This window comes from Monodon monoceros, unplaced genomic scaffold, assembly GCF_005190385.1.
Source record: "Monodon monoceros isolate NGI ecotype Baffin Bay Population unplaced genomic scaffold, NGI_Narwhal_1 Super_Scaffold_12, whole genome shotgun sequence".
In the NCBI taxonomy this organism is placed as follows: Eukaryota; Metazoa; Chordata; class Mammalia; order Artiodactyla; family Monodontidae; genus Monodon; species Monodon monoceros.
Genome location: NW_021703768.1, coordinates 72,963,545 through 72,980,030, shown reverse-complemented (window position 1 = coordinate 72,980,030; position 16,486 = coordinate 72,963,545). Strand labels below are relative to the sequence as shown.

The 16,486-nt window shown below is 38.6% G+C and overlaps 1 protein-coding gene across 1 annotated transcript in view; it reads right to left on the bottom strand.

Annotated features, from left to right (window-relative positions):
- The window catches only part of ADGRV1 (adhesion G protein-coupled receptor V1), a 520,998-nt gene that overhangs the window by 385,591 nt on the left and 118,921 nt on the right, over positions 1 to 16,486 (bottom strand). Inside the window, exons 47-53 of the mRNA XM_029215616.1 lie at positions 13,942 to 14,099; positions 13,705 to 13,851; positions 13,264 to 13,371; positions 9,933 to 10,197; positions 9,066 to 9,188; positions 3,131 to 3,353; positions 2,594 to 2,798 (exon numbers count right to left, since the gene is read on the bottom strand). Of these exons, the coding sequence (XP_029071449.1) occupies positions 2,594 to 2,798; positions 3,131 to 3,353; positions 9,066 to 9,188; positions 9,933 to 10,197; positions 13,264 to 13,371; positions 13,705 to 13,851; positions 13,942 to 14,099 (1,229 nt within the window). The remainder of the gene's footprint in view (positions 1 to 2,593; positions 2,799 to 3,130; positions 3,354 to 9,065; positions 9,189 to 9,932; positions 10,198 to 13,263; positions 13,372 to 13,704; positions 13,852 to 13,941; positions 14,100 to 16,486) is intronic.

Sequence of the window (16,486 nt, the reverse complement as noted above, 5' to 3'; positions counted from 1 at the left end):
ACCTGCCTTTGGCTCCAGAGATGGGACAGAGCGGGTAACAGGGTGACCCTACGATCCTTGCAAGGAATTGACTCAGGGTATTAGTAAGTCCAATCTTATCCCCCCAAACTGCTTCTCTTACAGTGGTTGTGTCTTGGTGAAAGGCACATCCCTGCTCCCCATAGCTCTATCATTTGCTGCTGAATTACTGCAACAGCCTCCTAGTCTATTTCTGTCCTTGCCCACTTACAATCTAGTCTCAATTCTATGAAGAGAATGTCCTTTAAAAGTGCAAGTTGGGGGCTTCCCTGGTGGCGCAGTGGTTGAGAGTCCACCTGCCGATGCAGGGGACACGGGTTCGTGCCCCGATCCGGGAAGATCCCACATGCCACGGAGCGGCTGGGCCCGTGAGCCATGGCCGCTGAGCCTGCGCGTCCAGAGCTTGTGCTCCGCAACGGGAGAGGCCACAGCAGTGAGGCCCGCGAACCGCACACACACAAAAAAAAGTGCTAGTTGGATCAAATTTCTCTTTCACCCCAATCCTCCAAAAGCTCCCAGTTTCCCTCAGAGGCCAAACTCATGAAAACACTAAGGGGCTCGTGCAGGAAAGAGTTAAGGTAGCAGGCCTGACCGCTATCCTTCAAAAGGCCTACGGGGTTCCTTCTTGGCTGATGTCTGGGAACCTGGATATCGGGAGGGTTCTCACCACCCACAGAACTGATAACCAGCTTCTTGTGCCTGAACTGTTTGTACACACAATGTGGTTGATACTAAACAGTCCGTTTCCTTCTGGGACTCTGGAATTTTGTTCTATGCCAGGTACAGGGTGCCTATGTGATCAGCCCCCAGTTAAAACCTTGAGCACTGAGTCTCTAATAAGCTTCCTTGGTCAGCAACACTCACATGCGTTATCACAACTCAACTTGACACTGGGGGAATTTAAGTGTGTCCTGTGTGACTCCACTGGGAGAGAAGGCACCTGGTTTCCTCTGGAGTTCACCCATAAGCCTTTTCTCTTGGCTGATTGTGCTTTGTAACCTTTCACTCCAATAAATCAGAGACATGCGAAAGACTAAATGTTGATCCTGTGAGTCCTCCTAGCAAGTCGTCACAACTGTGGGTGCTGGTGGGGACCCCGACACAGGGCCCTGGCCCTTCATCTCCCCTAGTAACTGGCTTCAGCCACAGTGGCCTTCTTGCTGTACCGGAGGAGCAAGGCTTCACGTCCAGGCCTCTGCTCTTGCTGATGGGTGCCCCTGCCTTGAATGTTCTCCCCTGAGATATGCACAAAACTCCCTCCCTCATCTCCTCCAGGCCTTTGCCCTATGTCACTTGCTCAGCACAGCCCTCCCTGATTTTTTTGATTTCCCAGCATACAACCTCCACCTCCTCCCTCACCCACCATCTGCCTTCCCTGTCTAATGTTTCTCCATGGCACTTATTAACATCAGCTATGGTACAGATGTTTCTTTTGTCTTTGCTTATTGTCTGTCTCCCCTTGTCCTCTCTAGAATTTAAGGACCAGGAGGATGGAAATTTTTACTGTTTTATTTTCTAACATATCTCTAGTATCTGAAACAGCATCTGGTACATGGAAGGTATTTATTAAATACCTGCTACATGAATGAATAAATGACTGAGTAAGTGGGCCTGTTACCCAGTTCCGGCCAATGAGACATAAGAAGAGGCTTTTGGGAAACTTCTTCCTTACACAGAGAGCCACATAAAGCATCTCTCTCTCTGCAAATGGACATGAACAAGAAAGCAGTAGCCCTAATGATAGCATCAGCTTTCAAACAACGAAACGAAAGGTTAGCTTTTTGCTGGCAAAATACACAGATGAAAAGAATCTGAGCCATAGTGACACAGCAGAGTATCCAGTCAACCCCAAGCCCACCTTCTCTGTGGACACGCCCTAGGTGTTTTAAGTCAGTTTCAGTTCAGCTTTCCTTATTTGCAGAATATTTCAGAGAAAAACACAAGATACCTGCAGCTGTAACTCTAACTAAGAAATCGTGATACATTTTGCAAATAGGACTAAATGATGCAATATGAAGGTTTGTCCTTTTGCTCATTGGTTAAAGGAATATGAAGTCTGGGTATGGAAGTCAAACTGGAATAACTGGATAGCTCTCTTTCCTCAGGAGAAAGCATCTCCATGTGTACAATGCACATACAGTTACAAACGTCTCTCTCTTTCTCTTAATACACAGAAGTAACAAAGGCGTAAAAGGACAGTAATATATTTGTAGGTGATGTGCGTGACAAGACACAGTGTATAGTGTGTATTTGGAATCTGCTTCACCATTACCCTCTGGAAACAAGGATAAGAGCAGAGCCAAACTCCTGGACCAAGGCCAACTGGTAACATTTCGAATTCAATCTTAGGAAAGGAATCAGTACCAAAAAAAAGTTTAAGACAAGTTGACTCAAGGGTCCATTGTGCAAGTCTATAAATTTCAATCATCAGTAGAATTCACCTTATAATGCAGAGTTCGGAATGAAGCAGGGAAAGGAAGAGAAGAGAGGCTTAAGACACTCACTGAGCGTTGATAGCAGCTAATAAATAAATACAATGAATAAATCATTTGACGTCAAAGTGTGGAATCTTTACCTGAGCAAATCCAACCACTCCATAGGCATCATCATTAGACAGAATAGTTATCTTTACATAACCATTAATACCAATCTCTGCTCCTCCTTTGGGATTTTTAAGCTGAACTCTGAAGTATTCATCTTCCTCTGGAACTGTATCATCAAGGATATTTACCGCTATTATAGCTTCTTTATCTCCAGGCTCAAATATCAATTCACCTGAACTAGCATAAGAAGTATATATAAAATAAGTCAACTACAACAAATTAAAGACATACAAATGGTAGATTAATCATAAAATTCTCATAATACTGATTACTATTAAAAGTTTGCAGAAATCACATTTCATAAGTAAAATTTTAATCCAAAATGTTCATATATCACTAATTAACTTGGTAGAATAGATATTAGAAATATGGATAATAACCAAACTTCTGGCTTATTAATAGTTCTTGTATTTTGTATATGCTTCCATCACTAGATAAAGACTCAGAAGTTAGGTACCATATAAAATTATGGTGAGACAAAGACATTCAGCATAAAATGTTGAACCTACCTAGGAATGAAGTCAGACTGGCTCGAGACATAGGCCAGTTCATATGTGTGTGAGTGGATGGCTCCCGCAAGAGCAATTAAATGCTTGCTTGAATTAAGGGACTTTACTGTAACAGAGGCTGCATCATGAGCAGATGGTGCTTCCAGAATAAAAGAGAATTGATTCAGCTCTGAATTCCAACAGTAAAGAGCAGACACAGCTTGGCCAACAAGAAGTATGTGGACTAGAGGAAGGAAAGAAAAGGCAGCGAGAATGAAAAGTGAATGTCACCTTACCAGCTCCCCACAGCAAAACCCTCCCACCTCTCAAAGTTCCATTTTGATTGCTGCAGTAACTAAATATGATTCAATTTCTGAAATAACTAGATATAAATAATAATTTTTAAATACTGTGGAAGGTACAAGTCGGTCTGACAGTGTACCCACAATCCACTTAATAAAAAAAAAAAATCACTGGATGATAAAACCGAAATGAATTTTGGACTCTTTTGTATTCATCTTAATATTTATTTATTGGATAGCATGGTAGGATATTTTTAAAGTGAAAAAGACTCATAATCCCACCACTAAATGTTTCATTTTTATATTTTCCTTTCCAGTCACCATTCATATGAATTCATAATCGACACAGTCTAAATACAAAAAATCTTAATTAAAAAGCTTAATGTTATATTTATAGTATACATTTTATACATATATATAGCTTTATATTTCGCTATACAGCATTCAGATTTATAATTTTAATATACAGATACTAATCTACAGTTGATTTTTTAAATATATTTAATTATTCCCCTACATTGGATGTTTATTGTTGTATTCTATTTAACTTGTGAATATTAATTAGAGACAGCATTCATCATTTTATTTATTTCCACCTGATAAATTCTTAAAGGTGTCCAAAGGATATTAACAAATTTATGATCTTAGAGTATATTCTGCCAATGCTTTCCGAAATGTTAGTAGGAAAGCATGCTCTTAATAGTTCAAAGCAATGGCATATATTTACATCTGCAGAAATTAGGAGGGGAAGGGGGCTTACTACTCTGTGTATACCATTAAGCAATCTTCAGACTTAAAACTGGGAAGAAAAGTAGGAAATCATGCAGAAATGTACAAATTCCAGTACTTGGAAAAACACACTGGAATCTGAAGATATCAAATAAGTTTTACTGGGCATTAAAATAACATGTAGAACCAGAAACCATGAGACTCTTCTAAAATTTTAGCCAATAGGTTGAAATGGAAAATCCCATATCCTTACTCTTAAATATCAAAAACTATTGATAATGTTTACTTATGGTAATTAATTTAAGTACTATTTCAGTTTAGTAAATATTACATAATAAAGATCAAAAAAGATCGTTATTAATAAACTTTCATTTTAAAACTGATCAAACATTTTTCACAAAGTTTTATAAAGTCATATACATTCAGTAAAGAGCAAATTCCTCAGACGAATCACATCTCTCAAGTTTAAGTGATGCTATAGTCTAACCAAAATCATAAACTAAAGTGTTCTGAACATCCCTGATTATTTATCTTAACCCTTAGAGATATACCCTATTCAATTCCTCGCAATCTGATCAGAATGACAAGGCAGCAAATAGATAATCAGACATTCAGAGCAGGACCTGTAGGGGCTCAAATCTACATATATGTATGCAGAGAGTACTTTCTCAGAAAACAGACATTCATATTTGTTCAAGATAATATTAGACAGGGAATTTATAAGGGGGGGAAAAAAACTCCCTAAATCTCTATCTACTCTGGGGAACAGGATTTTTAACTAGTACTGATTACAGAATTCTCTTCCATACAGCAAAACTATTTAAAAAGAAAAGAAAAGAAAAGAAAAAATATCCCAAAGGAAGGAAACTGGATAATATTATTTAAAAACTGAGTGTAGACAAAGAAAAGTTCCATGACTAAATGAAAAAGCAAGCATTCCTAACATTTAGAGATCTGGGAATATAAAAGGAACCAGTAAGAGACAGAGCAGCCAAAGAGGGCTGCATGAGAAGCAGTGTCCTCAGGAGAGTGCTGAGCTCCAGAGCATTGAGATGAAGGGAAGATTCTGACAAACGTCTGAGATACAATACACAGGGCATTACGGAAGGGGAGTTGGGGGAGGTGCGAGTTGAGCATCTGGTCTGGCAGTTAGGGCTCATATGGTCTACAGCATGCATAGACCACATGGGGAAGACGGTCTCTTTATCCCCAGGGGGCCTGGTCTTCTTAGGATGATCAAACAGGGATGAGGAGAGTGATGAATTAATACAAATAATCTCCAAAGGCCATGATTTCCAGAGGTAATCGTTTTGATGAAACTGAGAGTGCTCAGGGACTAGGGAGGGAGGGGTGAATTTTTCCAGCAGCATACAGAGCTTTGAGGATTAAACGAGATAAAGTAAAGGACTAGAATAGGACCTTGGACATAATAAACATTCAGCATGTGTTAGCTATAGATTTCCATCTTTCCTGACTCCTTTATCATATATTCTCTTTAAAAAGTGGAATTCAGCAGAACTTGGTTCAAGGCCCCCCTCTCTCATACATACTACACAGTCTCTTTCTAGACAATTTCACCTCTGTCTGTAGTAAAATGACCCTCTGTACGTATAAAATGTGTAGCTGTGGTCTAGGCTTCTCTTCTAAGCTCCAACCAGTAACACTTATTGGTATCTAAATATCAAGACTCAAAGGCATTTCAAATTATCCCAACAAAACTCATTATCTCTGCCCCCAAAAGCCTGGTTTCCTCCCCGTGATCACCATAATAGTTAAGGGACTACCACTCATCCATTAGTTGCAGAAATTAGGGCTCATCCTTGATATTCACTCTTACCTACCCCCATATGCAACCTACCATCAACTCCCGGGATTTTACTTGAGAGACAGCTTCTGAATTAATCTACTTCTCTGATTTTGCACCTGTATCACCTACCACTTTCCAAGCTCCAGCATTCAAGATCTTCAGTCTGAATTGTGCTAAGAGCCTCCAGCTTGTCTACAGACATTTTCTCTTACCAGCCTCTAAGCTTTTCTCCTATTGGCAGTCAACATTCCATTTTTTCTTTTTTCTTTGCGGTACGCGGGCCTCTCACTGTTGTGGCCTCTCCCTTTGCGGAGCACAGGCTCCGGACACGCAGGCTCAGCGGCCATGGCTCACAGGCCCAGCCGCTCCACGGCATGTGGGATCTTCCCGGACTGGGGCATGAACCCATGTCCCCTGCATTGGCAGGCAGACTCTCAACCACTGTGCCACCAGGGAAGCCCTACATTCCATTTTTAAAACACACACACACACAAACACACACACACACATATAAACACTCACTCACTCTCACACACAATATCTGTCTCTGTGTCTGTCTCCCTCTCTCTTTCTCTCTCTGAACCCTTCTATCTTCCATCTCCTCATTATGTTCTCATAAAAGGCACCCTAATACTTACAGGATAAAGACAATAGCCCTTTAAGTCCCTATCTGGCCTATCTGATTACATCTTCAGTTATACCCTGGACCACTCTCCCCTCACTGCCACACTGGCCTCTTCCTGGTCCTTTGCCACACTCTGACCTCTTGACCCCTGCTGCTCCTTTTGCCTAGAGGCTGCCTCATGCTCAAGTCTTTGCCTCATTAACTCCTACATATCCTATGGTCCACAATTAAATGTTTCTTCCTTAAGACAGCTTTCTGGGCATCCCTCAGACCAGGTCATTCATCTCCCCTCCATTTCGTGTTATGCAAGTACTTTATTCTTTCATAGCAGTTATCTGTTTGTACCTAAAAACTTACTTGTGTGATTATATATAATGGCCTTCTTCCCTATTAGATGTTGAACTTCTTCAGGGCAAGGGCTATACCTGATTTTGCTTACCCTTTTTTCCTTGGGGTCTACCACTGTGCTGGGCACATAACTGGCACTAAGAAATATCTATTAAATAATGAAGGAGAAAAGGGAGAAGGGGAAGCTAGGTTTATATGTCTTTGCAGTCTCTGTCATATTCATTCTTCCTCTGCCATTTAAAGAATTCAGTCACTACCCAATAATCTCTGTCAAGCCATTAACCAGAATAAATATGTAAGCCTCACAGTCATGGCTCTAATCTAATACATTTAATAAAATATTTGACACATTCAAAATAAGAAAGTCCTTGAATATTATTTAATGCATAATTTCAGCTTTCAGGGCATCTATAATAAGCCATTCTAAATAATTACCTATAATCTTTTCATATTTCTACATCCTCAAGTCACAGAAACAAAAGAAATAAAGGGAACAAGCCTTTGGCAGAATTTTTCACAAATTCTTTTAGAAAGAGTGCCTATTCTATTTTTTTAAGCCTTTAAAGAGAATTCTATAACTTCAATTAATGGCCCATTCAGGCAGCACTCTTCATCCTTAAAAACATTCATTAAGCAACTATTTTGAATCATAATAAGTGACTCAAGTAGATGTAGTTAGTCCACTTGAAAACTTGAGGTATAAGGAAAGCAAAAATGATAAAGGCACAAAATTAAAGGACAAGTAAACAAAAGCTAAACAAATACATGATGAAGGATACATAATTTATTCAGTAAATCAATTGTTGAGTGAATGATAAGAAAGTCACAGAGTTGGAAATCACAGGGTAACATCACAGGTTTATATGGCCTGTCACAGGCTGACAATGTAAAGGGAAGTTATTTAAGAAGAGGATGAGCAGAGCAGAGCAGAGACAGACACAGGACTGTCAGCAGAGTAAACCTGGGGTGGAGGCTGGAAAATGATGTAAGAGTCCAGAGCGAGGGGAGCACGTGGCATGAACACCTGGGAGGACGCAGGGCTAAGGAGGGGGGAGTAGGACACATGGAAGCAAAGTACAATGAGATAAACAATCTACTATGAAAAATGAGGTAAATAACCTCTGAGTCCTGATCAGCAGTTGAGATGACTGAAGGTGACAGTGCCTAAAGTATATAACACCTGATAGAGAAAGCAGCAGTGCGGCACCTAAGAGAAAAACCCAAGAATAGATTCCTGTATTTGTGCGAAATCCTCTACTCTTCTCAACAGCATTTCCTCTGCAGATTTTTAACTTTTGTGAATTGAACTACCCCCATGCATCAACATGTCCTCTTACTAATGTCCTCCTGATTTTAGTCCCTCACCTCTAACCACACAAAAAGCCTTCTCCATTACTCTTGCCCGGACAGCTGCAAACTGCACCCAGCATGTTGGAGTTGAAAAGCACGCCTTGGATCATCACCTGCCTTTGAAATGCCTTCAAGGATTTCTCTACCTCAGTAATGCTCAGAGTGAGTTCAAGGACCTTTAAGAGTCCTTGAGACCCTCCAAGAGGTTCTGTGAGGTCAAAACTGTTTCCCTAATAATACTAAGATGCGGTTTGTCTACTTCACTCTCATTCTCTCATGAGTGCACAGTGGGATCTTCCAGAGGCCAGATGACTGCTATTATTGAAAAAGGCTGAATTACAGATGCAAACATGAGAATCGAACTATTAAACCAGACATTAAAGAGATCTGCAAAAACAAAAAAGCAATGAAAACCCTTCTTACAAAAGGTTTTGTTTTTAAAATTAAAACGTATGGGGGCTTCCCTGGTGGTGCAGAGGTTAAGAATCTGCCTGCCAATGCAGGGAACACGGGGTTGAGCCCTGGTCCGGGAAGATCCCACATGCCGCGGAGCCACTAAGCCCGTGCGCCACAACTACCAAGCCTGCGCTCTAGAGTCCACGAGCCACAACTACTGAAGCCCACACGCCTAGAACCCGTGCCCCACAACAAGAGAAGCCACCACAATGAGAAGCCTGCACATCGCAACGAAGAGAAGCCCCCACTCGCCGCAACTAGAGAAAGCCCGTGCACAGCAACAAAGACCCAACGCAACCAAAAATAAATAAATAAAAATGTTTTTTAAAATGCCCTTACCTATTCCTGAGGCTGGTGTGAAGAAGTGGATCTTATTAACAGTAGCAAAATCCAGGGATTGAAAATATCTGAAAGAAGACTGTCCTCCCCCCCAGATGAAAATTTCAATTGAATTCTGATCTCCTACAATAACAGAATAAAAGGCAAATCTGAAGGCAAAAGTTACAGAAAAAAATGACAAAATTACACAATAAAACTATAATAAAAATATTAAACTTTACTAAAGAAACAAATTTAGGACATTTCTCAGAATTCATTCAATTAAACAAAAATACAATTTAGTAGGAAACACTTTAAAAGTCTTCTTGCATTTACCACATGAAGTATATATTGATACATGGTTTAACCATTAATCATGATCTGATATCAAAAAAATAGTAACAAATGTTTTATTTTTCAGGAATGTTGAAATTTTACCTATGAAAGTCCTACTAAGCAGAGAAAAGCACATTTGTATTCAGAGAACATTTTTAAATGGTCTTATTGAATGTTGCTTGGCACTATTTATTACCACTGCAGATTACCCATGGCATCCCAAGTACAGCCATATAAAAAGTTACCTGTTTGTACCTTGGGTGTAAAATCTTCATAATTCTTTCTACTTTACCCACCCATCCCCAATTTTATTTTAATATCTTTAAAGTAGTGGTTTAGAACACCCACAGGTTATGGACATAACACTTAAAATGTTTTTCTTTTTTCCCAAAATCCATCTGTTAGCTGACAATCAATACTTAGATCCATCAAGAAACATACTATGGATTAGCTAAAAAATTATTACAAGACCATTTTCATATGAACATAAAATGAATGGAAGATAATTTCGATAACAACTATGTATGCATTGCAAACACTAAATCGTCTTACCTGTTAAAACAGTTTTGGCAAAAATTAAGTAAATATCATCGCCTGAAGTCAAGGCTTCAACTTGTGTTGTTCCACTGATGGGAACTTCTTGAAAGTTAATAAACTCATTTCCAGACCACCTGAGTAAAAGGGAGTTTGACCTGGCATTAGCCTGGGAAATGGCTAAGAACATAGCACCTCCTCTGGTGAATGAGGCCATGCTCAGCACACCTCGGACACGGAGTGTCTGATGCAACACAAAGCTTCCTCCGTTCCATCTGAAGACCTGCAGGGAATGATCAGACACAAAACACTCATGACTAGGAATTCAGCACTTGTGAGAATTTAGCCAATATCACATGTTTACTCTCCTAGACCCCTTAACTTAGTTAGGAAGATACTTTCATAAATGAGAAAATATCAAAACTGATCCTCTCTCATTGCTCTCTCCCTCTTTTTATCTGTGTGTGTATGTGTGTGTGCCTGAGTACACACACAGAGAATGAAAGAGAAGTTATTTGAAAATAAATCAATTTCAAATATACATCTGGGCAGGGGTGGGTGACAGCAAGAGAAGGGGAAGCCAAAAATAGGAGAAAATTTATTTAAATATGAAAAATTCAGAGTGAGATAAGAAACTTTCTAATGCTGTATTATCATTACCCACTGCTCAAGCAATAGAATATAAAGAAAAACACCTAAACTTTTTAGTCCTGAAGGTGGCACTGCATACAAGGTTTCAGGTGAGTGTTCATGTATTTTAAACTGAAAGAAAACCCTGAATCTACCTGATTTCTTATGCCATCCGGTCAATTTCACAAAGAATTATATTTATTCAATAAAAACTGGGAATCTTATATAAGCCAAGCATTATGCAAGAAGGGACAGAATCACTTCTTCCTTTATGGATCTTATTAACTACTAGGGAAAGGCAAACAATAAATACATCAATCATTAAATAAATGTATGACTACTAAACTGAGACAAGTACTCAACAATTAGGAAGGTATGATAGAGAATTATGAATGTCCTAGGAAATAAAATTAGAAAGAATGACATGACAAAGTTTCTAATGCAGAAAAAGTTTGTCATAACCTGAATGAAGACCGGTGCAGCTAGAATGCAGTTGACAGCACTGGGGGAATGAAGATAATACTGGAGAGGTACCTTTTGTTAAGGTGCCCATATAATTTAACACAGGGATGCTTTAAAGAGTGAAAGAGACAGTCTTAATCATTGTAGGACAACAGGCACAACCCAGCAGTGTGGTGGGCAAATAAGGACATATGGTTATCCTATTTACAGTCCATATTAAATAATTTAGAAGTTATTCCAAACATAATTGGACATCATTGAATAATTTCAAAATGAGGAGCAACATGAATTAATATTTTTAAAAGACTACTCCAGCTACTTGAAACACGGATCTGAGGAGATCAGAGAATTTTGGAGACCAGCTAGGAGACTATTCTACTAGCACGGTGAGAAGTGATGGGGACCTAGATTAGGGAAGAAGAAGCAGAGATGGAAAGAAACATCTGTACTCAAAATAGTATCAGGAGATATAATCAAAAACACTTAATAATAAATTAGGTGGGAATGAATAATCAGCAGAAATCAAGAAAGATATGGACTTCCCTGGTGGCACAGTGGTTAAGAATCCTCCTGCCAATACAGGGGACATGGGTTCGATCCCTAGTCCGGGAAGATCCCACATGCCGTGGAGCAACTAAGCCCGTGCACCGCAACTACTGAGCCTGTGCCCTAGAGCCCACGAGCCACAACTACTGAGTGCACGTGCTGCAACTACTGAAGCCTGCACACCCATAGCCTGTGCTCCACAACAAGAGAAGCCACTGCAATGAGAAGCCCGTGCACCGCAACAAAGAGTAGCCCCGGCTCACCTCAACTAGAGAAAGCCCGTGCGCAGCAACAAAGACCCAACGCAGCCAAACATAAATAAATAAATATTTTTTAAAAAAGATACCACCCAGCACTCTCTCTCAAGCAACTGCATTTATGAGGTTACTATTTCCCGAGATGAAAGCAAACACTTGAAACAAGTTTCATAGAGAAAATCTACAGTTTAATTTGAGATATGTTAAATCTTAGATACCTAGAACATATTTATGTGTACATGCCAACAGGTAGTTAGACACAAAATCTAGAGTACACAGGAAAGGCTACTGATAAATTTGGAAGACACCCTATAGTTGATATTTAAAGCCATAGGACTGATAAAAGTACTCAGAGTGAGTGAAGAGAAAGAAAAAAGAAATGTGAGCCAAAACTGAACCTGAAAAACTTCAAGATATCTAAGTTCAGAAAAGGGAGAAGGAAGTGGCATTGGAGACTGAGAAGGAGACACAGAAAGAAAGAATGAAAATCTGTGTGGTAGTTCAAAAATCAAGAGAAGAGATGGTTTAAATTTGAGGATGAGGTGACTGTCAAGTGCAGATGGGAAGCAATGCAAAATAATGACAGAAAAAAATACCCACTGTATTTGCAACCCAGCTGTCACTGGTGACCATGAAGAAGTTTGCAAAGCAAGTAGAAAATTCTTTCAAGGTATCAATATAGAGGGGATAAAAGAAATGAAGCAGGAAGAAAAGGGGGATAAGATCAGAAGAGAAATCACTTTTTAAGCTTGGAAATCCTACATTTATGCTGACTGTAATAATCCGAGAGAGAGAGAGAGATGCTAGTTACGGTGGCACTAGAGGGAATAACTGACCCTTATGAAGGCAAGAGGGGAGCCTATGTTAGGCACCTGTCTTATATAGAAGAAACACTTCTGCCATTGTAACAGGAGGCAGGAATAAGACTGGTTTTCAAGACAGTTTCTGAATTTGGTGTTGGGAAGATGAGTAATCTTTCTGGTAGCTTTCATTTCAACAAAGTCATGAGCTGAAAGTGAAGAGATGAGAAGCAGGTATGGGAATCTGAGGAGTGACGAAAATTATCAAATAAATATTATTAAGACACTGTGATACAGTTTACTAGAGAAATACGGGATTTCTGGAGTGACGTTGTGTGTCCATCTGGCAATGTTAATCATGAATTTTTAGTGATACCATCTATCCAGTTGTGTGATTTTTCTCCATGTTTTCCAATGCAATTAAAATCTAATTAAATGTTCATGCTTATTATTATACTTGCTCTGGTTCTTGAGGACAATATAATATTCAAAACTCTGTCATTTAAAAATTAACTATGACTAATCAATATCTATATTCTTTTTACTACGTTACCATAATCAAATTATGGTTTTCTTTTATACTAAACCTACAGACTACATCTTTGATGTGTTTCAATTATGGCATTAAAAAAATTCATTTTAAAAGAATCAAACCTGAGTTAATTCAGAATCATCACTTTGACTTGCAACAATTACATAATCTTGACTGTCTGAAGTAAAATATCTTACTTGAGAACTTTCTGAAATAGTGATTGTTTGTACCTGCAAGGAAGACAGAACAGTGAGAATAAAAAATTTAAAGGAAAATTTAACTAAGAAAAGCTCTGAATTACAGTTCATAGTCTGAGTAAATATTTGAAGTTCAAAACCTGAAAAATCATTCTGATCCCAGGTATGCATATCCAGATGTCATTTCAAGAAAGACCAAAATATCCCTGGATTAAGACACCTTGCTAAAATGTGTATCAATTTGCCAAAAACCCCTTATCACATTAACATAGAACATACACTATCTTCTATTTAGCTCAATCTCAAGAATCTGATTTTTCCTTTAAATAAAGCAATCTACAAAAAAAAGTGAAGTGTTTTTTTTACCAGGAATAATTTGAATCCAGATGTGAATGTATACACACTGTTAACAGAAGGCTTTTCTTCATTTCTTTCTTCATGAGTAATCACAAAGTAGGGGGAAAGACCCATATTAAAGGCCTCACAAGTTTTAGGATTTTCTATATGTAAATCCTAGGAAACAAGGAATAACAGTAATTCACGGGGCATCCAAAATCTATATGTACATTATAGTTTGTGTACCATAAAATAAGTGATGTTTACCTCAAGTGGAACAAAAATCCCTTGCCATCGGTAAACAGTAGAAGACAATTTTCTTAACATTATACCATATACTGAATCTTCCAAAGTAAAGAAACACCAGCCAGAAGCCGATGCATCCAAAAAACTTTGAAATATAGAAAACTTAACATCCATTCCCCCTGAAAAACATAAATCGTGATTTGCTTCTGTAAAATCCTCTCCAAACTTTATTCTGTTTATTATTTAAATAGTGAAACTAGTGAGTTTGTTACTAGAAGTGAAAATGCTTCCATGGTAAGTGTATGTGTATGAGAAAGACAGAGAAGAGACAAACTAGAGAACTTCAAAACAGATAGTAACTAAAAATATCAATACCCAAAGACAAGAAAAATTGTTAACACTGTGCTCTAAACCCACAAAGACTTTTCCAGGGTATATTTATAAATAAATACTGAATTTATACTTTAAAAGGAAATACGTTCAGTATGATTTTTATCAGCTTTCATAAAGATGATGAAAATATAACAGAGAAATTTAGAAATAATAAACACTTTTTATGGAAACATGCAAATGATAAGTTTTTAAAACTTACACTATTAATTTGAAACTACTCCCATCCAATGATTTCTAACTTTACATGTTGTATATTTTAAGAATGCCAAAGCAGATTCACCTACTACAAGTAGCTATCAAGTTTTATCAGCCTCCTATAACAGGTACATGTCCTAAAATTCTGTGCTACAACTAAACAAAGACAGAAACAAAAAATTCCTGCCTAATGAAGAATACCTTTAAAACACCTTGTGTGTTCTATTATCATGACAGTTTCCCATAGAAAGTTAGTTCTTTTTAAACTTTAGTTAATGGTGTGAACATGATGCACCAAGAACAAATGTCAAAGTTGAAACCTAGGCTCCTTGTAAATTATTGATCATTTTTAGATTACCAGTTGATGAAGTCATAATGTCAGTGTCTTTTATGTACTATCCATCGGTGATATCCTTTCCTAGAAATCCAATATTTTAGATTCCTGTTTTGCCACCTTTTAAAGGCACACTACAACTTTTGCATTAAGAGTCTGAATGTTTTGCACTGAAGTGGACCACATGGTCAAATCCTCCCCTACCGTAATTCCGGAAGATGGTGAATGAAGAATAAACAATGTCTGCTGACATTTAAGAACCTCCAACACATACTCCCACAAGCACTTCCACAAAACACATGCAGAACCCAAACTATAATGAGATAACTCTGAATTAGAAACCATAATCTTTCTTTTTTGGATCCCATCTCTTCCTGGCTTCCAGGCCATTGTCTCACTATTAATTATCCCTTCTCTTCTAAATATTCAGTCCTTCTCTACTTACCAGGCCTTTTCCATCAGCATTTACACATGCTTAGGTCTCTTCAAACTACACAAATAAACAAAGACCCTGACTCCTACACCCCATCACTACTCTAACTAGATCCTACCCTTCTCAGCCAAACTTCTTGAACTAGTTGTACATATTTGAGGCCTGCATTCTCTCACTTCCACTCGAAATGTTATTCGGTCCACATCCCTCTATACAAATAGCTCTTGTGATTTTATGTCTTCTACATTGCTAATGACAATGAGTATTTTTTCAGTTCTCATCTTACTGGACTTCTCACCAGCAATTGACACGATTTACCACTCCTTTCTTTTTAAAACGCTCTTTCACTGCTGCCTGCAATCCTGCATTCCCCTGGGTTTCTCACCAGGTCTCTGAAGTCCCCTTCTCCTCTCCCTAGTCATTCAATTTGACTCAGTCTGAGTCCTCTTCCCTCTCTATCTTCATCCTCGCTTTCCAGGTTTTTACGTCAACTTCCATGACTTTAAAAACAATATGCCTGCTAAAGGTTCCCAAATTTATCTCTCCAGCAGAGATCTTCTTTTGAGTCTAGAGAAATATCTTCTAAAAAGTTAACTCAAATTCAAATATTTTACTCCCCTCACCAAAGTAACACCTTGTTTCCATTAGGCACTCCCTTTCTTACTGAACAGCATGAATCTCCATCCAACTGCACAAACTAGAAACGTAAGAGTCATCTCAGGTACCTTCTTCACATCCAGTCCATCACCCAGTCCAAGCTACCATCATCTGTTGCCCTTTTGCTTGTCTCCCTTCATCCTCTAATTTCTCCTGTGCCAATCCATTCTTTACCTGGCACCAAGAATGATACCTTCAAAGTGCAAATGTGATCAGACCACCCCACATCTATACATAGGAACCCTCCCTCATGCCTAGACCACTCAGAGACTTTCCATAACCCTAAGATAAAGACTAATGTATGTGATATATTCTTCAAGTTCTTGAATGATCTAGTCTTATCTAGCTCTCCAAACTCAGCACTCCCCCTTATTTCTAAACCCAGTGCCCACTCTAGACTTCTACCTTGATAGCTTCCCGCTTTCTCTTCTATGTTCCTCCAACTCAAGTCTTTGCATAATCCCTACTCATCATTAAGTCTTAGTTCAAACAATGATTCCCCTCGGAAGCATTCCTTGATGTTCTCACAACACTTAGAACTTGACTTTTAAAAC